Source organism: Amblyomma americanum, chromosome 6 (assembly GCF_052857255.1).
Source record: "Amblyomma americanum isolate KBUSLIRL-KWMA chromosome 6, ASM5285725v1, whole genome shotgun sequence".
In the NCBI taxonomy this organism is placed as follows: domain Eukaryota; kingdom Metazoa; phylum Arthropoda; class Arachnida; order Ixodida; family Ixodidae; genus Amblyomma; species Amblyomma americanum.
Window position 1 is genome coordinate 35,621,039 of NC_135502.1, and position 22,317 is coordinate 35,643,355.

A 22,317-nucleotide genomic window follows, 5' to 3' on the forward strand; every position below is an offset into this window, starting at 1 on the left:
GTTGCGTCGCAGCAACGAAAGGGTTGGTGCTTCACATCTGCGCATCAGCTTTGTAATAACCCACGATGAAGCCAAGCAAGCATATGTAGCAAGTGGCTACTTGGAAATTATGAAGCTCTTGCACTATTGCATAGGATGTATAATGATGCAAATTGCTGGCATCAGCAGACGATCACTGCAGAAGTGATCATTTCGGTGACTTAAAACAACAGGCGGCTTTCAAACTGCACACCAAAGCAACCTTTCCCAAAGCAACACAACCGCTGCTCATCAACACGAATTGCACCCTTCCCATCATCTGCAAACTGCTCTGTACCACATGAGTCACCACTGTGGAATTTGTGGACAATGTGGAATTGTTGGCAGAATTGCTAACAGCTACTGTTGCAATAGGAATGTTATCACACTGCATACCTCTTGCAACATAAAAGAGTGACACAAACAAATGTGAGAAAGGTTATCAGACGGCCCCTTTATGATGGCCAACAAAGAAGCACCAAGATTTCAGCAGCACAGCAGGATTTCTTATTTAGCCAAGGTCACTTTGTCAAAATCTCTGAGCCCAAGCTGCCAGGCTCTGCGCCCAATGTACAATACTCTTGAATTAGACGGTCTGCTGTCGCTATGTTGCTAGCTAAAGCTAAAGTTCACCTATACGCTATTTGCATTAACGTTTTGGGGAGGGAAACAAATGCCTTTAACACGGTGCAAAAGGAGGTACCTAACACACTTTTTGAAAGCAAAAATAGTTCTACTCACGTGCATTTTGCTTGGCCAATGTCAAAACATAATTGACCCACGAGGGCAGCACTTTGATCTCCAAGGCACTAGAAAAAAATCGATAATGCCATACGAATGTTTCAAGGCAGTATAAAAAAAAAAGATGTTTTGTTCCCACTTGCCCCTAGTATACATGAGACAGGTGAGAACCAAACACACTGTCTGAAAACTGTTGCTGAAGTGAAAGGAAAAAAAAAGCCACTGCAAAGCTTTTAATTGATTTGTTGCACATAAGCAGGTAACTGTGATCTGGAGAAAGCTGAACCAAATTACAGTGGCTTTGCTGCATGCCGACTGACTCTCCAGGTTTAAAAAATTAAGCAAGGAATTCTACCTCACTTGAAGATTCCTGCTATTATCACATGTACAGATATGCGCGAATGCTCCAAAAACAACAAAATGCCACATTCACATAGCAAAACAACACCTACCCCTGATATAGGGACGCCAAGAAGTGGACCCTCACACATTTTCCCGTAGATTTCTGAAGAACTGCAAATCTTGGGCAGTATTGACATGGGCACTCCGAAGAACCTGAGCAAAACAATGCACACGTTAAAGAGAACAATGACTGTAACTGTCCCGTCAGCAGGCAAAAGAAGACATACACAGAAAAAACTTACTTTTGAAGCAGGTTCAACTAGGTCAATAAAAACTCGCCTATCATCTATGCTGGTCCAACAGGCAGATTATGCAACATTAACAGCGAGTGCATATCCCCTCCCTCCAGCACTAAGCGCTGCCCACACATAGTCTGCACACGATCGCTAGTCTCACAGTATACACTGAGAGCTATGAATGATATTGTGTGGCCTACACATTGCTGACTTCGCAATCACCAGTTGCGCAGTAGGCACTTCGATTAGTGAGAAGTGCCGCGTGACCGTAAATAAATTCCATCAGCTGTAAGCAGGTCTGTGTAAATGCATTTCCAGAGCTTCTACGTATGAATTTTGTACGTTTTGGATGATAAAAATATTTTTACCTAATCTGTGAGATTCACATCATAGAGATTTTAGAGTTCAAGAAAAGTCAACCATATGTTTCCAGTGGGATTAAACCCATGACTTCAGTATGTCGCGTACGGTGTTCTACTGTCCGAGCTATGGCTGTGGCTGTCTAATATTCTACTTCCAGGGGTATTTACGATGCGTGCAACCTAACGTTGAGTGTGTTCACCAGTGCTACTCTCGTCCATAGTGGCGAACACTGAACATCCTGTATTACTGTGACTGCAACGTGGAACGTGATTGGAGAGTGGGAGCGGCAGCCGTGCGAGAACCCTCTTATGATACTTATGGCCAGAAGACTGCCAGAAGCGAGGTGCCCTTATTAAAATAGTGAGCGGAGAGGACCCTCTTATGATACTTATGGCCAGAAGACTGTCAGAAGTGAGGTGCCCTTGTTAAGATAGTGAGCAGAGAGAACCCTCTTATGATACTTATTGCCAGAAGACTGCCAGAAGCGAGGTGCCCTTATTAAAATAGTGAGCGGAGAGGACCCTCTTATGATACTTATGGCCAGAAGACTGCCAGAAGCGAGGTGCCCTTATTAAAATAGTGAGCGGAGAGGACCCTCTTATGATACTTATGGCCAGAAGACTCTCAGAAGTGAGGTGCCCTTGTTAAGATAGTGAGCAGAGAGAACCTTCTTATGATACTTATTGCCAGAAGACTGCCAGAAGCGAGGTGCCCTTATTAAAATAGTGAGCGGAGAGGACCCTCTTATGATACTTATGGCCAGAAGACTGCCAGAAGCGAGGTGCCCTTATTAAAATAGTGAGCGGAGAGGACCCTCTTATGATACTTATGGCCAGAAGACTGTCAGAAGCAAGGTGCCCTTATTAAGATAGTGAGCAGAGAGAACCCTCTTATGATACTTATGGCCAGAAGACTGCCAGAAGCGAGGTGCTTTTGTTAAGATAGTGAGCAGAGAGTTAGCTGTAGAGATGGCGCTTTCATGCGCAACCTCTCAGTGGTTAATGCACTGGACAGGACACTTATGGGGGAGAGGGAAATGGGACACAGATGAGTGTTCAAATGCTGCATGCCACTGCAATGCAATGGCTTGTAAATGCAATGGTCACCAAGTAGCACTGCACTCTCTCATTAGAAATGGCTAGTGTTAATTAAACGCACTTGCACAGGAAGTGGTCCCACTTAAGTGTTTCGATGTCCATGAGCATGGTGCGGCTGGCATTTGTCACGTCAGTGATGTGAACCCCACCTTTGGTCCCTCCTGTGAAGTTCTGAAGCGTGGAAAAAAAGAAGAAAAATAAATCTGAATATCTTTAAAAATGCAGCAGAATGTTTATGAGAAAACAGGGTATGGCAAGTTACAAAAACTTTGTCATATCCAAGCAGCCATAACAAAATCCAAGCAGCCTTAACAAAACACAAGACACAACCAACATGCAGTTTCCTTTAATGCTCTTTGTCCCTATGGACCTAAAAGCAGTTTCTAAAGAAATAAGAAGACTTAAAAATATGCACAGAAACAAGCCACCCTGGAACTATGTTGGCAAATATTTACTTCATGTGGTAAAAATGACAGAGCCTAATTAGCAGCAACTGCAATGTAAAAACTTGTTTTCAAAACGAAAATTCTAGGATTATCTTATTAAAATTTGCAAAATGTCCCTATGTTGCACACAGCCACTGTAATTCCTTTTGCAGGAGCATCATAGTCAGACAGCATCGTTGTTTGACAGAACAATGGTTATAACAAAAGAATATACTAGTTGCTTATTTTGAGCTCTCAAAGCACTGAATCACATTCTCATAGAAGCATCATCAAGAACCTTTAAAGAAAGCACCTGTATAATGCCCCTGCAGTGTTTTGATGTGCAGAGTAATGCCTGGACTAATCTACAACCTCTATATAGAGAACAAACATTCGAAAGTCAATTTACAAACTGAGATCTAAGACTTCGCCAATGAAGTATAACTTGTTCTGCAGTTTCCTCCTAATGAAGGTAGAAACGAAAGTGCTTTAAGGACACCGCATGAAGATGCTCGTTTTTCCACCTGACCTTAAGTATGATTAGGTACATAATATATGCCTCTGGCTGAAGCGAGTTTCAGATCTGTTGCCCAAGTAAGAAAGATCAAAGATCAACAAACGCTGGCAGATGTAAATTTTCATGAAGAGCAACAGTAGGAACATTTCCAATCCTCTGCAATGTCGCTCACTGACTTTAAACCCCCAGCAATCCACAGTTAATAAGTTTCACGAGGAAACATTCACAGAGGTGTCACTTGCTTTGGAACTTACATATATGAGCCATGAGTCCACTGTGCCAAACATACAGCGCCCTGCCCGCACTGCGGCATCCACTTCGGGAACATTGTCTATGAGCCACCTGAGTTTGACTGCGCTGAAGTATGTGCTCAGCGGTAGTCCACACTTTTTCTACACAAAACCAAAAGTCACAAGTGCATTTAAAGCACAGCAACACAGAAAAATGACAAAAAAAAGGGAGAAATGTCACAGCTACAACACCACAATCTAACATCAAAATATCATCACAAGACCATTGCTGAAATAGTTTTGACTGATTAACATACACTAGGTTAATTTCGTACACCTAGAAGAAGTTTCATATTAACAACAGTGACCATATTTAAAGGTATTCAGCAGGGATGGATTTATGGCCAACTCTTGGAAGGGGGCAGCGGCAGGAGGGGGCAGGGGTGCACATTAGATTTCTGGAGCTTTCTTTTTTTGCCAAAAAAAAAAATGAGGGCCAAAGTGGTTTTTCTTATGTGAAAAAAATTTCTCACTCAGAGGGAAAGAGGAGAGGGTCAACCTCCTTTAAAAGAACAGTGAGGATAACTCTATTTGAATTTTGTTCAAAATAAAAATAGATTGTGTGGCTTTTTCCGACTATGTTGATGTTTGTCTGGTAGCAAAAGGTGCATTTATTAGTGACAAAACTGGATTTAAAATTTCTTTGCCCCTCGATTGAAACATGTGACATTAAGACAGAAACGGACTCCATGATTCCCATTTGGAAGTGCAGCATGGCATTGCTGAGCCTCAGGGATCTGCATGAAAAACACTACTGATGTGGCGAAATTTGCTTGCAAAAACAGCTGGATGTGGCGACACCTGTATTTCTTTTCACCTTTTCTAGCTTATAAAGGCTCATTTTTCTACTAAAGGTGCATCTTTGTGATTAGAATGCAGAGATAAATCAATACAGGCCCTTCAATGTCCCTTTAAATCCATCCTTTGTGATCAGTCAGATAATAAACAGAACCGAAAATACTCAAAACGGCAGAATTAAAAACCACTGAAGCAAATTAGCCTGAATCAAGGTCAGTTTGAATACAAGTGTTCCACTGCAAAGATGAAGCAAGGCAAGGAAATTTTCAAGCTTTTAAGATGTCAAGCTGTTTGCTTAGCTCTCAGCACAGGCTGTCAAGAGCTTCTACTTCCTTGGTGTTTACATGCCAATTCACCCTTTCTGGCAGTTACTAAATTCCCTCCTGTATCAATATCAGGCTTTCGCCAACCTGGACCTGTTAAATAAATGAAACAATATTAAAGATGCAGGGAAAAACTTTGCAGAGCACGAGAGCTGCGTAACACCAGTAGCTCCTCTGAAAGAAAAAAGCCTCACTGCAAAAAGAAAAATAGAACAGCGGTCTAATGGTCCTAAATAAAAACAACCATTCCCCAGCACGTGACACGGAACATAACCATTCCCGAACAGGTGACACTGGTGCTACAAAATAGTGTCGTAGTACAGGGCACCAGTACCACTCGACTACAGTACTTCACAAATAAACACCTATTGTGTACCAATCGCTTTGACGATCACATTAAATTGCTAACTCTCCTGCTTACCTTGAGGTAGTTCTTATCATGACCTGGGATTTTATCCAGTAAAGTTTCAACTGTTCCCATTGTTCTGTTGTCCAACCACACTATGCATTAAAAAAAAAAAGGTCAAAATGAAAATTAATGTAGGCCTTAAGACGGGTTGTAACTGGCAGGTTCGACATTTGCAAAGAACGCAAACCTACGTGAAAGAAAACGACAGCAGAGATCCTCCAAGGGAGCACCCGGACTAGTTAATTGCTTCGGACAAGTTTCATAAAGCAAGAACTTATTGAAATGAAAAGAACAGAATCTACAATAAGGGCACACATGCACACTTGTTAAAAGGAATCAGTGTAAATGTACAGTTTCATGAAGTAAGAAACAAGAACATAGTTCTGCAAAAGAAACTGGCTTGCCCTATCATAACTGCACTTCCTACAATTGGGATCCACAGTAAGTTTTCCATATTAGCTTTCAATCTTCAGTAAAATGAACAGAAAGCACAGCCCGAAAGGAAAGCAAGAGTCCATTCATACCACTATACTGCAGGATACAATTCTGGACTTACCAACAGCATTGTACAGGGGTTGCCCAGTATTTTTGTCCCAAACAATAGTTGTCTCCCTTTGATTAGCAACTCCAAGAGCTGAAAGAAAAGAGGCGGTGCATGTGTTAAAGATGGCAAGAGGCCTAAAGGCTCACAGCTCCTTTCTTGTGTGCCAGTACCTCAATAAAAAGCTGTTCGTACATTTCAACCATTTTCAATAATAACTGCCACAGCCAAGAACCAAGCCTCTAGTAATGTCAGGCAGTTCAATACAAATTCTACAAGCCCAAAGCCTCACAATTTAGCTGCCCAGTACACATTTGATGAATCAGTAATCTTATCTAAGCTGACATTGCATGCAGATGGAGCACTACGCGCACTGTAGGTGATAACGCAGGAATAAGGTGACTGCGTAACTGCGAGCTCAAGTGTTTTCTAGGCACTCTCGAGTTTTCAAACTGGAGCTCAGCCAGTTCTTTTATCATATCTCAAGAAAGAGAATACGAACTTGGTCCACATGGACAGCAAGGAGTGCCTGTGATTAGCTCTGTCTTGCAGTGCTCACATCTCCAGCTGACATCAACAGGCAGTGCAATGAACTATTTCACTGCAAATGCGCACAGAAAAAAAAGCGAATAAAAGAGAAGGCTAAAAACCGCGAAGTATACCTGCGGTAATGTAGCAGCTACCTTGGCTAGTGGGTAGTGATGTGCACTACTAACAAAAAGATGCATTTTGTGCAGGCAAATGCCAGTAACCACAATTGAAACTGGCCTCTTAGTTTTCTGCACTGAGCCAAGAGATAGCTAGACAATGCAATTGTCATTGTCTAGCTATCTCTTGGTTCATTTGCAATTGAATTGCAAATGAACTGCAAATGAAAACGAAGAACTTTTAAAAACTGGCTGAATTACTTACATGCCTGATTAGGAAATGGAAGCAAAACATAGTAACACTAACAAAAACACTCTCCCTCAAAGAGATTAGGAAAATAAAAATTTGACCATCGTGAAATTAATTGCTCACTGCAATGTATAGGATCCTAAGTGGATTTTTTTCTTTTTTTTTAGTGCAAATGGGCAGGACTAGAATGAAAAACGCAAGCAGAAGACTCACCTATTATATCACGAGGGTCAATCTCGAGGGCCTTCAGCTTTTCGACAGTTTTTTCTATGCACTCATGAACAGACTTGACGATTTCAAATGGGTCCTCTTCCACCCACCTAAATACAATTAGAGACATTGGGAATTCCGGTAAAGTCAAATGAAAGGTTGTTCACGTGCAAAAGGCGAAAGCAAAACGGGTGTTCAGCATACCCATCATTTGGAAGAACATGCTGTATTTCTGTTTGATGGTAGGCAATGAGTTCGGATGTCTTGCTTGCGAAAACCTAAAGTACAGAAAAGTGTCAGCGGTTTCTTCGAGTATGCAGGCACAAACATACATACACAAAAAAAAGTTAATATCAATGGGTTTTTAAGAGAAACAACTTTCCACATATGAAGAAATCGTTTTTTTTTCTTTAGCTTGTTCACGAAACGCTCAGCATATCACAAGACTGTTCTGGGCAATACGAGGAAAACAGCAGTGTTTTTCTCTCTTTATTTCCTCGTCATTAAAGAGCTCGTACACGAACAACCTCTAGCACAGGAAATAAACGAACCCAAAAGCGAATGCGAACTTCTGTAAAACAAAAGAGCCTTCATGTGCGCTGGATACGAACAATGAAGCAATGAATGAGAACAGCAAGAACAGCTGTGTGGAAGCTCCGCACGAGTTGATCAACCATGCACGAGAGGGCACACCTCCGAAACAGCGAATGGGCACGAATATTTCTGCAATAATGCACCTATGCTTGAGCGAAATTTAAACTCACCAAAAATCTTGTGCTGCTTGTTCCTTGGTCGATAGCACCGACCAGCGGGCCATGCTTGCCGCGCACAATATTTGGCTTCGATTCCATCGGGAAACTTCGAATGGGCCTTCAAGCTCGGTTGCCTGTGACTTCACGACGAGTCAAGTTCACGTTGAAGTAAACAACCGACGTAGTACAGGTGGCGCCGGAACATTCCCAGCTGGGGTAGCACACCTACAGCGTAAGAGAGAGGTTACAACCACTACTGCAACGGGGACAAGCCATTCACCGGCTGCGGACGCATGCTAGCGGCAGCATGGACAGGGTGGTAGCTTTGAGATATTACAGCAGCGTAAGCAGGCTAGACGACCGAGACTGCACCTGCGCACTCTCGCCGCTAGAGCCCAATTCGGCGCTGTAAGCGATATCTCGATCAACGTTTCAGTTTCGCGGCTCCGTTCGGGACATGGAGTTTCTTTACTATTGTTCGGGAGGTGGCTGAAGTGGCGGCAGTGGCGGTCGCGGGAACTATACTCCGTTTCATACATGTAGTCGAGCTTTTCTACATCGTCTGCTGATGAGGGAGTTTCGTTCGCTGCAGTAACGACAGGCTAGTTGGATTTCCAAGCCGCTTTTTGCGTGAATGGTGCTCGTAGTAATTGTGAAAACTTCTTGTGGTTAAATCTGTACACTTGGTGACTTCAAGCGAGCGTTACATATGATATCTGCTTCGCGCCTGGTTGCACAAGCGGCAACAGAAACGACACCACCAATCATTTTTTTCACCCCACCTCGCGATCTGACACCCTGTTTAAATGGTGGGAGCAGATATTGCGTCACAAGAACAGCTGCTCGCACGTCTAACGTATATGCGAGCATCATATTGAAGGTGACGTTATCAAGGACTTTCAAGCACGTCGTAAAAAGAGGTGTGAATTCCTCGCGGGAACTGCGCGCTGCGCGATGCCATCCCTGGACTCATTCCCTGCCTTCCGGAGCGGATCTCAAAACCAAAAAATCGCGAAATGCAGGTGAATGTCGCCCAAAAAGCGTGCTTTCATGCAAGCTTGTAAGTCCGGATCGAGATCCTTGCATCAACAGTATGTACTATGGTCTTCTTCAAGCGAGCGATTCGTATATATGCCCTCATTCCAAATGAGTTGGTGCCACTTTCCTGCTCGGCCGAGATTCTGCACTGACGCTGGCTGACCTGGTGACTGTGGCGCTACCCTCTATGGACTGGCGACATGAAGTACACAATGAAATAACATGGTTCAAGATAATTCTACAGGATTCGGCATTTACGTTTACACAGTTGCATGAGTACAGGCACTAACTACGCGTTCGTTCGGCATGAAATGAAATTGCTGCGTTCTACTGGGGCTAAACAATCTTTTCTGCATGCGCCGGTTTTAAGTTTACTTGTTTGCGCACGCGATAACTCTGCAAAAAAAGCAGATGGTTTATCATGGCTAAGTGCGGAATATCGTGCAGTTGCACTAGTTACGGTGGGCACTTAAGGTCCTTACGTGGTAAAGGTCTTTGCCATAAAGTCCTTTGGCTTAAAGGCATTCATCCTTAAGGCCTTTGCGATAAGAACTTTCTAAAGGCATTTGACCTAAGGGCCTTTAAACTGAAGACATTTACTTCGAAGGCCTTCACCCAGGTGTACCCTTCACCTGGCAGGCTGCCCACACGCCGGCGGGGAGATGGGCCGCCTGCCACAAAGCATCGGGAAATGCGCCTACTGCACTACAAAATAAAAATTATTAGAAGAGATATGCGAGTAGTATTTTTTTTTCAAGCCGAATCGCGAATACGAATAGTTTAGCTAAAAACAGAATCGAAAACGAATCGAGTATTTTAAACGCAATCGTGAGGAACTGTTTACGCGGTTAATACTGATCTCCATTTGGGGGCTCGCAACGCAAATTCAGCGTATTAACTTTATCACTATCAAGTTATGCGGATAAGCGGAAGATAATAAACTAGCGCCCCAACTCAGTGCAAGGGGCGGGCGAGAGATACGAATGAGGAATGGCCTCCGAGGTGCCGGGTTGACTGAACCTGCCTGGGCCCTGCCGCGTCGTCCAATCTCTTGGGCAATGCATGAGGATTATGAACGCCGCCACATGCCACCACGCGAGTGGGCCGCAACACGACGCTGAACCCTCCATGCTGTGCATACCGATCGCGGCGGCGTGTATGGTTCCTGTTTCGGGAATAGTCGTGGAAGAAAAATACGAAAGGCTTTATTCGAACTTCGATCCAATTATTCGGAACCTTGAGGCATTTAATTCATGCGAATAATATAATAGGATGTATGGGGTCACTCTGCGTCCAGCCCGCCGGGAAAGCGAGTTTCCGTGCCAGCTACACACGGACGTTACTCGTACGCGACACGTTTCCCCAACCCATGGCGCAGAGTCGCAGCCACGGCAGGTTCGGACGAAATAGGCAGCGGCAGGGCACGCTAGGAGCACGTCAATAAGCGCTTGTCCCGTCTTTTTTTCTATTTCTTCGTGCTCAACCTAAGAGCGTCTTTTTAATTAATAATCAACCACCAAATAACCCCTGCCTTCACAGCGAGCTAAGAAGTAGTTAACCTAACGCGTGGTAAATCACACTGCGAAAGTATGTTCTACCCGATAAAATAGAAGTTCGGTCGGCTCACCAAGTCGTCTTCGCCGATCGACGTCGGGTTCGTGGATCGGCGGGCAAGGAGGGACCTGTCCTGGCTCAGAGCTCGCAGGCAAGCAGGCAGGCCGTTTCCCGCCGCAAGCTTCTGTTTTAAACCTCTCGGATATTGCCCAACTAGGAGCAATCAGTTAATCACGAGCTTAGAAATGTTCCCTTCCCTAAGCGAGCTATCGTGACGTCAAGTCTTTGTTATGAAGCGGGGCTAAAAGCAAGAGTGCCTTTTCTGCCCGCTCTCGATGGCGGGCGCGCGCTGTGTCGTACGCGCTCGCCGCTGGCTTGTGGGGAGAGCGGGGTATACGCTTGTATTCCACAGATAGCCGGGTTGTCGACAGCGCGTGGGACCGGCATTTCATTGTTTCTGCTTTTGCCGATGTGTCCAGTACTTGATTTTAAATCGCTTTATTCAGAAGGATGTTTGGCGCCAATTTGCAATAATTAGAATGGCCACAAGCAACGCTGACGACTGTTACTGAGCGCCTGCAGCATCAGTTGGGAACAGTTGTCAAAACTATCTATGCTCGATGACCAACTGCATTCGCTAAAATTTGTGAACTCGAGCACCCCCTCCCCCCCCCCCCCCCCCCGAAATTTTTCCGGAGGGGCTTAGCCAACTCAAATTCTCTAGAGGGTGTTGGCTTAGCCCCCCCCCCCCCCTCACCCTGTTGACTGAGCGATGGGGTCAAGGGGCAACATATCTTCTGCTACGCGGGAGACGGGGAGTCGCCGAAAGCGATGCCTCTGTTTGCAGCCGCCCGCTTCGCGATAAGAACGGCGAAGTTTTCTAACATTTTCTAACAAAAAGAAAAGACTTTTTGAACTGCAAAGAATTCTTTAAAACCTGCCCATTGAACAGCATACAAGAAAGATGCTTCAGCATATTAACGAGAACCGAAGTGTACTAAATCTACCTTCTTTAAAGTAACCCCCCTGAACATTCTGAAGAGTAATCCAAAAAGCTTCTGGAACAAAATAAAGCCTTGAAACACCAACAAAGCGTGCTTATTGCAACCACCGGCGAACCTGTCCCGACCACCTCTGTGCTACTGCACTAAATGACACTTTCGTTAAGTCGTTTCCTTCTTCATCTAATGTTATCCGACGTCCCGGTCTCCAGCTGTGTGATCATTTCGCAATGGACCCCACCATGTTTGACTTGCAAAGCTTCATAACGATTATCGATTTAAAACTAGCATCTTATAGCGGAATTGATGGTATAAATGGCAAATTTATACGGAATGCTAAAGAGTATGGTTCTATCATTATGAAATGCATATTCTCACAATCGTAACATCATGGTGTGCTGCTGAAGACTGGAAGACTGCTGCGGTCGTACCAGTTCGTAAGGCCGGAGATAAACATTATCCATTTAACCACTGATCCATATCTTTGAGATCAATAGCATGCAAAATAACGGTACATATATTTATTTACACATCTTGTTAATTTTCTGGAGGATAGCAATTACACTACTTTGATTCACTTACGACTTGCCCTTCTATTTGGACTCCGCTTTTTCATCTGACTGCATATTTCTTGACTTTGCTAAAGCATTCGATAAAGTTATAACTCACTGCTATAAGATAAACTATAAGTGTGCTGAACATTGACTTGCAGTTCTTAATTGGATCCGTGGATTTCCTTCTTCTGGGGTTGATTTGTCAGCATTAATGACGCTGATACCTCTACTGTACCACTTGGTTTTGGGGTTCCTCAAGGATCAGTACTTGGCCACCTTAACTTTTTTTAAATATTCTATATTGCTGTGAATGGCCGTTCCCCTCAGTAATGTACTCTGTATCCAGAGAGTAAAATAAATAATTAAATAACTCTTGCCAAGGAGCATGCTCGGAGGATGGTGGGGGGGGGGGGGGCGAATGAAAAACAGAGAGAGTGGTAACTGCCCCCCCCCCCCCCCCCCCCCCCTCCGGCAGATTGAAAACTGCGCTAAGGGGCCTGCGCTTCTGCTTCATAAAGTTCAGCGCCAGCAAAATATTCAACTCCTATACTTCATCCGAATTCGAGAAATACTTTGCTCGCGAAACATAAGTTGTTTACAGTATTAAAACAATAGCGAAATTTAATCTGTAAAATGAGAACAAAGCTTTCCAACTTTCAGCAAATCAAGATTTTTATATCAGATCCTAATTATAATGTATGCCCATGAATATGAAGGGGAAAATGGTTCTACAATCTCCGACGCTTCTACGAATCTGGATTCGATTTTATATTCGTACTTAGAGGTTTTTTCTTCTCCCTCCCAATACTCTGAAGGTTCCAATATTCAGTCGAAAACAATGCAGATATATCACTTAGCCATTGCTATCACAGAGATAACCAATCGGGTCGGCATACATTGTATGACCATTCGCTCATCACAGAAGAAAAATGCTTGTCGAATGTGATCGATACGCACTGTAAGGTGCACTATAAAGCAGCCATGCACAACAATTCTGGACAAAAGCATTTCTGAGCGGAAAACCGTTTATGAACGCATTTTTTTCATATAATGTGAGATCGCAATATAAAAATCAGTCTATCCGCAGATCGCTCGACGGCAGTCTTGTATTTTTTTTTCTATTAACGTTTTTGCTGTCGTCAGTAGCGTTCCCCGTTGGTTTTCTATGGCAGCTAGTCTTTCACAGAGGACAAGATCCTCGGTCCGTGGCCACAGTAGTCGACTGCCATCAAGGCTTACAAGGCACTGTTTTGTTTTTTACGAACGACTGCCTTGATTGACAGATTGTGACTGTGTTTCCCGTTCCTTCTTTCTTCCCTATTTTAATCCCCTCATTCCCTCCCCCAGTGCAGGGTAGCCAACCGGAAACCTCTCTTGTTAACATCCCTGCCTTCCCCCCCCCTCGTTTTATCTCTCTCTTAACTGTTCGATGCGATCGATTGAAACACTTTAAAAGAAAGATTTGGCTACATGTCACAAGAATGCACCATTACCTGCAATATTTTCATAACAGTGTCTTACATTTTTCAAATTTTAAAAATTTTTGTCCGAGAATGTCGAACGCGATTTTATATTGCTACGACAGGTGCTCTGGAGACAAGCCTCAAGTTTCTACGCTCACAGAAATTAGAGGCAAAAAAGAGTGGACAACACTAATGCTGTGTACTATCAACCGGTCCTGCGTGCAAAAAATAGTTCGGTTTTACTATTTCTGCTTAAAATACTAAGAGTCGCCTTGCTTTTATGCTGTTGTTATCCAGAACTCCCAGAATTGGGTAACGATAAAGCAATGCAGAAAGAAAGGCAAGCAAAAAGCAAGAAAGCGACCAAGAAAGACAAAAGAACAGAAAGGAAAAAAGAAAGAAAGAAAGAAAGAAAGAAAGAAAGAAAGAAAGAAAGAAAGAAAGAAAGAAAGAAAGAAAGAAAGAAAGAAAGAAAGAAAGAAAGAAAGAAAGAACTGCACTAGAACTATTTCCATTCGCTAAGCAGGTCCAGCGCGAAGTAGGTAAGGGTTGCCGAAGGTGTGACTAGGGGCATCACAGCGCAAATTCGTGCCAGTTTCTGCAGTAAAACGAACGGTAGATTTCAGTGCAAACAGTCACATTAAGCGTCAAATAAGAAACTTTATTGCATCTGGTGGAACAGCTCTGTTCCACGTACTCTAGAGCTCCGTTCATAGCGAATTCTACACGCGGTTCTTCTTCGCGATGCCCATAGTCGGCGACTTGCGCCGCCCAATATGAATATATCGCTGTCATGAATAACGTATCACAGTTGACGTGTATGACACTTTCACGCTGTCATCGAGCTCAGTGATGGAGTCGATGTGACAGCGAATGCGAGAGTCCACGTGGCGCTACTTGAGATTTGGCTAGCTGGTCTGTATGTGGAAATAAGGCAAGGTCAGCTGACATATGGACAAGGGACGAGGAACGATAGCCAAGCGAAGACGACTTGACGAACACCGTTTCTTTTAACACCTTCCTCTTTTCTTTCCTTGCAGGAGGTGTTTCCGGGCGTTGCTGACTAAAATACGGCCCGCAGTTTACGGACATCCGCATGGGAGGGCAGGGGAGGCAGTATACTCGGCAAGACATCAAAGAATTCGAGGTTCATTAAAGTTCTCTTTGAGGAGAAATTATTCTGGTTCTTCACTCCTACTGTCCCAGCAATGTTTAGTACATGCCATTGCAGCTTGATTTTGGAGCAGCTGACGTGATCTTCACAAGGAACCTACGGGCCAGCGAAAATGACAGTTTTTATATTATTGCAAAATTTTTGGCTGTCAAGCTACCCCGGGTGGCTGGATGCAAGCCAATGTAGAGTAATCTCCACGCTTGGAGGGTACTGGGCTAGCTCTAACCAACCGAAGTTCTCCAACGTTCACCTCTATCTCAGTCCGCTGGCGCATTCGCACTTCAGCAGCATCTTGATGCTGGTCATCAAGGTGATTGTGGCCATACGATGAGCGTGGAGTGCGAAAAAGTACTTTCTTTTTCACTTACACTGCCCTTCTCCCTCCAACCGTTTCTGCCCCAGCCCGTTGTCACTTGATCAACTCATTGCCTATAATTCCGGCGCCCTTCCCTTCTTCCTCCCGTACTCTTCCTTTCCTAATCTCTGACCTCTCTTTACACGCAGACCTCCACGCACCGTCAGTACGCGTTGTTCCATAGTTTGCTTACCTCGCGTTTGCTTGCCTTTGGTGTCACCTTCACTCAGCTGTTCCGATTCCACAAAGCGTCCTTTTCTTGTTAAAGTGTATTCAACCTGAAAGTTTCCTTTGAGCTACATGCGACGCGTTAAAGAAGGCGTTGTTTTTGAGTGATTGAGCAGGAATTACCGATGGACATATTGCAAAAAGGGCTTTCTATATGTCTTTACCTTTGTCTTTCCCTGCTTCATTTTTTTCTGTATTTTTTGCATTTTTAAAGGTGCCTCATTTGTGTTTCCTCGGCTTACCATTTATATTTCACTATGTGAGAAATAAATCTCAGCATTAGTCAGCGCTCTTGTGCAGTTCTATTCTTTCGACAGAACAACGCTGCCAGGTTTTTGTTAATGAGAGCTGAGTGTTTTATTCAGACCACGTTGTTACAATTTTGTGTGTCCATAGAGTGTAAGTTGCAGAGCTAGCTGAAAACAGCGCCCTAAATGGTTTGTTATTGTTGTTGTAATATTATTGATTCATCGAAAATAACAAGTATGTGGCGAACGCAAAAACGATTTTTTTATATATATAGCATATAAACTCTTCTCTTCTGTTCCGTTCCTTTAGCGCTGTGTTCCTTCATAATGTGCAGTCACCAGCTCGCCCAAAAACGTTCCATAATGGAGTTCTGTTTTAAGAACTGTTGCAGTGCACGCTACATGGACCTTGCAGCCCATGTACACTCGGAACATATCAGTTACAGACAAGGGGCGGAGTGTTCGGCCATTAAGGCGGTGATATTGTCTCAAGGTAGCGTTCAAGGCCGCTCCTTTGCAGTGGCGCGATCGACATCAAACAAGGAGCCAGACGGAAAGGAAAACACACGCCCCCTTCCGTGCTACGGTTCATCAACACCCACTGTGCGACTCGCCGGGTACTTAGAGCTCATGACACACGTGACGCCCCACAAATAGATCAGCTCCTTTTCTTGGCCGGCCGCATTTCAAAACCGTATACCTCTTTGGACCGTTTCTGCGGCACGCATACGCCATAGCAACATGACCACGGCGAGGAACGGAGCGGAACCATGACCCGCCAATGCCGCGCTCTGCCGACCCTTTCGTGTGGTGTTGTAAAGCGCGCAGGGCGGGCACCGAGGCTGAGGTGAGGGAAAGCCGGGTTTGGGGGTGGGGGGGGGGGGGGGGGGTGCATGTAATTTATGCGCGCGTTGTATCTGGGAGCGCACCCCCCGCTTTCCGTGTCACCGGGTGACACGCGAATGCACTCTGTGGTAGAGCGCGCGAGTACTCCGCCCTCGTTTTCTCTCTCCGGCAACGAGGCACGTCACCATGCGGCGCGGCCGATAGTCGACCACGTGACGGGACACTTCCCAGGGGGCTCTGCTGCGCACCCTGAGTGCTTCGCGCTGGCCCCTTTCGGACCGTGGGCTCATCGAGCGGCACGGACTACCGTCCGCGCGGCACAGTTGACTTCACGCGTGGACCTCGTTGGTCGACCACCAGGCATTCTCTCGGGTAGTGCGGCAAACGGTGGGGACAACGACCATAAAAGCTGGCCATTGTTCCACAGTGTGACGCTGTGACAAAGTACTTCGTCGGTGGGCTTGCCACGAGGACAAGGAGTGTGCTTTACAAAGTTGGCCGCGTTGCCCTACGTGCAGACAAGATTGTGTTTCACCTGCCTTTGCACCATGTGCACACCGGTTTCCCTTGCTGATGTTGTCGAGGCGTCATATTTCGGACGCATATGTGATGCAAGCGATTTATAACTCTTCAATGCCTGTATGTTTGGCTGTGCTTATGTGCTTTTTGTATTTTTTCTTCGATGAAAACGACCTGTCATTGACTGCTGCATCGAACGCTGCTTAAGCTAGCTAGCACCGCATCAGTGTGCACTAGCAAAAACCTTCAGCAGATTTTTCAGAGCTATGCCCTGAACGGCGGAGTGGTTTTTATTTTATTTACGGAGGTGCGCAATCCGTGCAATAAGAATGAAGGAAAACGCTTTATTGAGACAATGCGCACAAAAAGGTTTTCGTATGGAGGCAGTAAAGTCATTTTAAAAGTGCTTCAGCTTCTCAAAGCTACTTATTGGCTACTACTAACGACTTTCGGAACCGCAGCAACTCTCACAAGAACACTAAACGACGAGGGAAGGGTGTCATGTGCACGATGCAATACAACAAGAAGATCGACCGGTATACTTTCAGTGAAAGTCCAATAAAAGAACGGAGAGAATTTCGGAAAGCCTCAAGAGCTAAAACGGTTATAAGCTGCAGCGTGTAATGCCACTGTCCTAAATTTTCCGCTTTCGCCGATGTACTGAGGAGACGTGCGGAGAGAAGACTGGCCAAAACGGAGAACCCAAAAGAAACAGCGTGCCCCTTGAGCTTTCCGAAGCCGAATTTACAAGCCAGAGCCATGGAGACTCCAAGCTTCGACGACTCCCCTTTCTCGCGTGTGTCCACGTCTGGGCGCCTATTGCAAGGAAGGAACTCGTTCGGCAACATTCATCAGAGTGAGGACAAGTTCAACGAGATGGCCCAGAGCAGTGGACAACGAGTGCTTTCCAAACTGAGGACGCGCCAGATGGCTTTATCGTCCTCGGCAAACGACACAAAGCCTGGCCAGCAGACGCTCCCGATGGCCAAGAACGAACCCTACCCTTACCAGCAGCCACCAGTATACGCACGGCCCCCGCAGCCGATGCCTCGTAAGCTCGAACCTTTGTTGCCAACGGCCAGAGACACTTCGGAGTCGAGATCGTGTGAACGGCGCTCTTCGGTGCGTGCTTCGAGGTGATTTTATTGCGTCCGAGTTCCATCCCTTCGGTTTGTTTCGTTGGATATGCTTCCCGGTCCGTTCAGTCTATCTGCGCATTAACCAAAGCGTCATGTTCTGAAGAGGGAGTGACATGCAGCTTTGTGCAAGCGCTAAAATTCAGAGACAGCTTCAATATGAAAGGGAGTGGCCAGTTTGCACAAAAGTGCTAATTATGTTATTATTTCTGCACTGAAGTTCATGACGTCTTGCACTTGTTAAACTCTCAGAGCAAAATTGCTTAGAAAACAAAAAAGAAGTGTGCCTGTCACTCATATTTACAGAGTATTCATGTTGCCGTGTGCTGTGCGATGTCTGGATTTTTGGCATAGCTGTTGCTCGTGGAACACGTGTGTTCTATGTCCTGTACACATTCACAGTGCTGCATTCACGTATTGTAGCAATGCGAAGTCCAGCTTCTTATTTATTTTGTCGTGCAGTAGGAACTAGTCCCTCCCCAGTTTTTCTACACGAATCAATTGATAGACTTTATTCCATCATGGATATGTGGCCGCGAATGTCTACAAGCAGTGATCTGTGGGGTCAAAACTAGGGCGTCCTTTCCCGCGCAGTGCAGTCATCTTTGCGGATGACAAGGACGATGATGTCGAATTTTTATTGGAGAATTATTTTGTCAATTATTTTCCTTAATATAAAAGTAATTAATAAAATTCTATATTTGACTTACAATGTGAATTACAAACTTAATTATCATTCGAAAGTTAGCTTAAGAAGACTACCAATTCCATCGTGGCTGAACCGAGACTATTCATTAAGAAATATCAAAAGGAAAGTGACGGCAGGGCTAATATTTGTCACCACTAGTACAATCGACAGTCAGAGCTTTTTTTCATATATAGCTCACAACTCTTCTCCTGTTAGCTAGAGTCAGTTGCTAATCATATTGTGAAAGATTTCTTCAAGGACAATGTTGCGCGGAGTTGTATTGCTGAGAAGAAATATTTGCTGCACGAACCAATTGATAGACTTTATTCCATCATGGTGCGTACGAAATGCCAGTGAGTTCAGGCAAATAGAGGCTTAAGCCTGATCGACTGACATAGAAACAAGTGACACACACACACAAAATATAACCACAAAGAAAGTACAGGACTATGTAGTTGCAAAAGAAACATCTTGCCAGCAGACTAAAAAGTTTAAAAGGGCACACAAATTGCGAAAGCACTTGTACAGTCGATACAATAACTGCGGTTGCTGAGCATGACCCGAGTCCTTCTGTTATAACCTTCCGCAGGCTCTACGTGGCTAAACAATTACACAGCTAAGCCGGAAAAAATTTGCAACATGCCTAAAAAAAAACAATTAAATACCTTTCTTGATAAATTTATAATATTATATATGAATGCGCATTTCATAAGGTACAGTCTAATTATCTACAAACTGAAGATAGTAATTTGCCATGGCCTTGTAGAACCTAAAAACCTCATGTAAGTTATGGTACGCATTTTTCTCAAAAGGTTGTACTGGTAAAAAGAAGTGTAGTCCTGCTTAATTTTATGAAAATTGTGATTTGTCAAACTCATAAGAAAGTTGCAAACAAAAACTTTTAAAACACCTTTTTTTCTGCCTCGATTAACGTACAATGCTCGCACAACGCTTGCAGACAACTTCAATACTGTCGCGTTTTATTTTTCAGACACTTTTTGCATAATGAATGGCTCCAGTTTACGGGTTCATCGTTCAATATTTACAGATTTTCTGCCAAAATGTCCCGAGTGAGTGATCTTTCTCACATTTTCAAATAAACATCCTTTCATGCTTTATGCTGACTGACGTCTACTTGGAAAATCTATTTATAATGAGTGCACAATACAACGGTACATTTTTGAGGATTTGATCAAAATCGTCCTTTCTCACATAAATGCGGCGGTCTGCATTTTTAATTCCTCATTAGAACTGCGTGTTCCTGTAGACGCTCTCCACTAAAAAAAATCCACAGGGAATGCTTGAAGCTCCATTGCGGAACGCGCGCTTATTACAAAGTGACACATGCATACAAACAATGTACGTGAACGCGTAAACGGAAATGCTAAAATAGCGTAGCGAATGTCGGATGCAGTAGGCGTGTGACCTTGCGAGGGTTTATACTGCAATTTTTCTTGCGCCCTGCTCGATGCGATAGATGCGGGAGCAATTAGTCGAAATGGGCTCCGGCTTTAGGGAGCCTTGCGAACGCTGCCTGCAGTTGGTGACCCCGGCCTATACCTGTCTCATTTATTTTTTGCCTGTTTGTAAGTCACATTGCGGAAAACGGCAGAGCAACAGCATTGGGAAGTTTAATCACGTCCAACCCGACGATGGAAGGACAACGTTCCAGCCCAGTTAGCCTCGACAAGGTAAACGCCCCGGAAAGGGCATCAAATTGGAGCATACAACAACGTAAAAGTATTCAATAGTCATTCGTATTGATGAAAGCAGTAGACCAACCTCTGTACATCTATGCCGTCATAGTATACACTCGAGGCGCGGCCTGCAGCAGAGAGGTCAGTGTTCCCGGGATATTGCGGAGGTAGTGACGTTGCCTATAAAAGGTGACCAGATGTAGAGACCGAACAGGTCTGGCGTGAAGCACGGGACACGGCCAAAAATGGATCTTCGAGTACCGGGAAGACAAAAAAAAAAAAAGTCCGATGCGGTGAGTACGCTCTGCAGGCCACTCGACAATAACACAGCTTTTTAGTCTTTCTTTCAGACCGAAGTTATCTTTAAGAGGAGTAGTGACATATGCTTGTTAGATTCGTCCTTTTTTGCAAGCAACCGTTTTAATGCTCCCTAAATAGCACGCGCTGGTTGCATTTTAGTGCTGAAAGAACGTGCCTACATGTTTTCAGATGAAGTGTGGCAGCGTTGCACATTTCGTTTCCCCAATACCGCGTTCGTGACTTTAACCTGAAAGCATATAAGAGACCACTTTTCAGTGGTTAAGTACTATAAACGTAGGCTGTATACAAAGCACTGACCGACTATGTGAGTAAAAATAATTAACACGCGCGTGGTTTCTGCTCAGGACAGTACTCGCATGAACACATTACGGAAGTTTTGTTAAGCCTGCGCCCGCACAGCGCACTGACAAATTTTCACCAGACAAGCTTCTGATGCGTTCAACAGTTCGGAGTGATGCTTATGGCAGCATGTAGCTTTTTTAACGTGTTTCGCTAGGGTTGCCCATCCTAGTAATATTTTAATGAATCCCGCATTATTGTAAAGCCGCGAATTAAACCGTCGACCTTTCGACTCGGAAATCAGCGTTGTATGAAGTCTAAACGCGGTGTGCACGAAAGAAGACAGATTTGACACACCTTCCTCGAACCCCGCAGAAATACGCGGGTCTAACTTCCACCTTACTCAAAATCCCTCCGTATTAAAATGCTTTCTCTCCTCTAGCTCCCATTGCTGTTGATCCTTTCTGACGAACCTGCTTGCTTGGTTGTTATGGTGCCTGATTTCGTTATGTTTATGTCGGCATGCCTTCACCTCTTTCCCTGCTGTTCAGTTTTTCTGTCCACTTTCCTGATTCTCTTTTCTGCTTATTTGCTTTTTTACTTATGTATCCTCTCCTCACACTTTACAACTGTCCCAGCCCGCGTTCAGCCTTTTGCACGTTTACTGCGAATATTCTGGCCCCAACTCTTCCTTCCTCACCCGGCACCCCAGTCCACCCTTCTCTTCTGGGGTCTGTCTTCTTCCCCCCCCCCCCCCCCCCCCATTTTTTGTAGCGAAAGCTACACTGGCCACGACCTCGCAGTTTCGCAGTGCTCGCACTCCCACCGTGGTCGTACCGCACCACGTGACCAACCGCGTGACGAACGACGTGACAACAACTAGCCAGGCAACCAGACTAACCTGGTCTTGCAATCAAGATTAACCAAGGCTAACCAAGCTATACCTTAGCTTTCGCTACGTATATCCTGGCATAGCCGAGCTAAGCCACTGCCAATTTTTCCCTTAGTCTGGCTTCTCCTCCTATATCGGCCGCCTACGGGACGACATTGTTAAGCTTTCATCAATTTTTATTAGGCTCTTTACTTCAAGGCACACAGCGCACTTCAACTGCAAGCGGCGAGCCCGTGCGTATAGCTACGCGAAGAGCTTCTGATGGGTCCATGAGGTAAGGATGGCTGTTTCGTACTATGGTGCTT

The 22,317-nt window shown here is 44.7% G+C and overlaps 1 protein-coding gene across 8 annotated transcripts in view; it reads right to left on the reverse strand.

The window, feature by feature from the left end:
* Gk1 (Glycerol kinase 1) overlaps positions 1 to 10,840 on the reverse strand; it is a 37,443-nt gene extending 26,603 nt beyond the window's left edge. For 4 of the 8 annotated variants that reach the window (XM_077669048.1, XM_077669046.1, XM_077669052.1 and 1 more), the window contains exons 1-10: positions 10,685 to 10,840; positions 8,032 to 8,244; positions 7,472 to 7,545; positions 7,271 to 7,377; positions 6,176 to 6,253; positions 5,632 to 5,711; positions 4,054 to 4,191; positions 2,919 to 3,028; positions 1,212 to 1,314; positions 760 to 827 (exon numbers count right to left, since the gene is read on the reverse strand). In XM_077669048.1, the coding sequence (XP_077525174.1) occupies positions 760 to 827; positions 1,212 to 1,314; positions 2,919 to 3,028; positions 4,054 to 4,191; positions 5,632 to 5,711; positions 6,176 to 6,253; positions 7,271 to 7,377; positions 7,472 to 7,545; positions 8,032 to 8,118 (845 nt within the window). In that variant the 5' untranslated portion in view covers positions 8,119 to 8,244; positions 10,685 to 10,840. Of the gene's footprint in view, positions 1 to 759; positions 828 to 1,211; positions 1,315 to 2,918; positions 3,029 to 4,053; positions 4,192 to 5,631; positions 5,712 to 6,175; positions 6,254 to 7,270; positions 7,378 to 7,471; positions 7,546 to 8,031; positions 8,376 to 10,684 lie in introns of those variants that run through there. The other 4 variants (XM_077669049.1, XM_077669047.1, XM_077669054.1 and 1 more) reach the window with 2 other exon arrangements.
* Between the last annotated feature and the right edge of the window lie 11,477 nt (positions 10,841 to 22,317).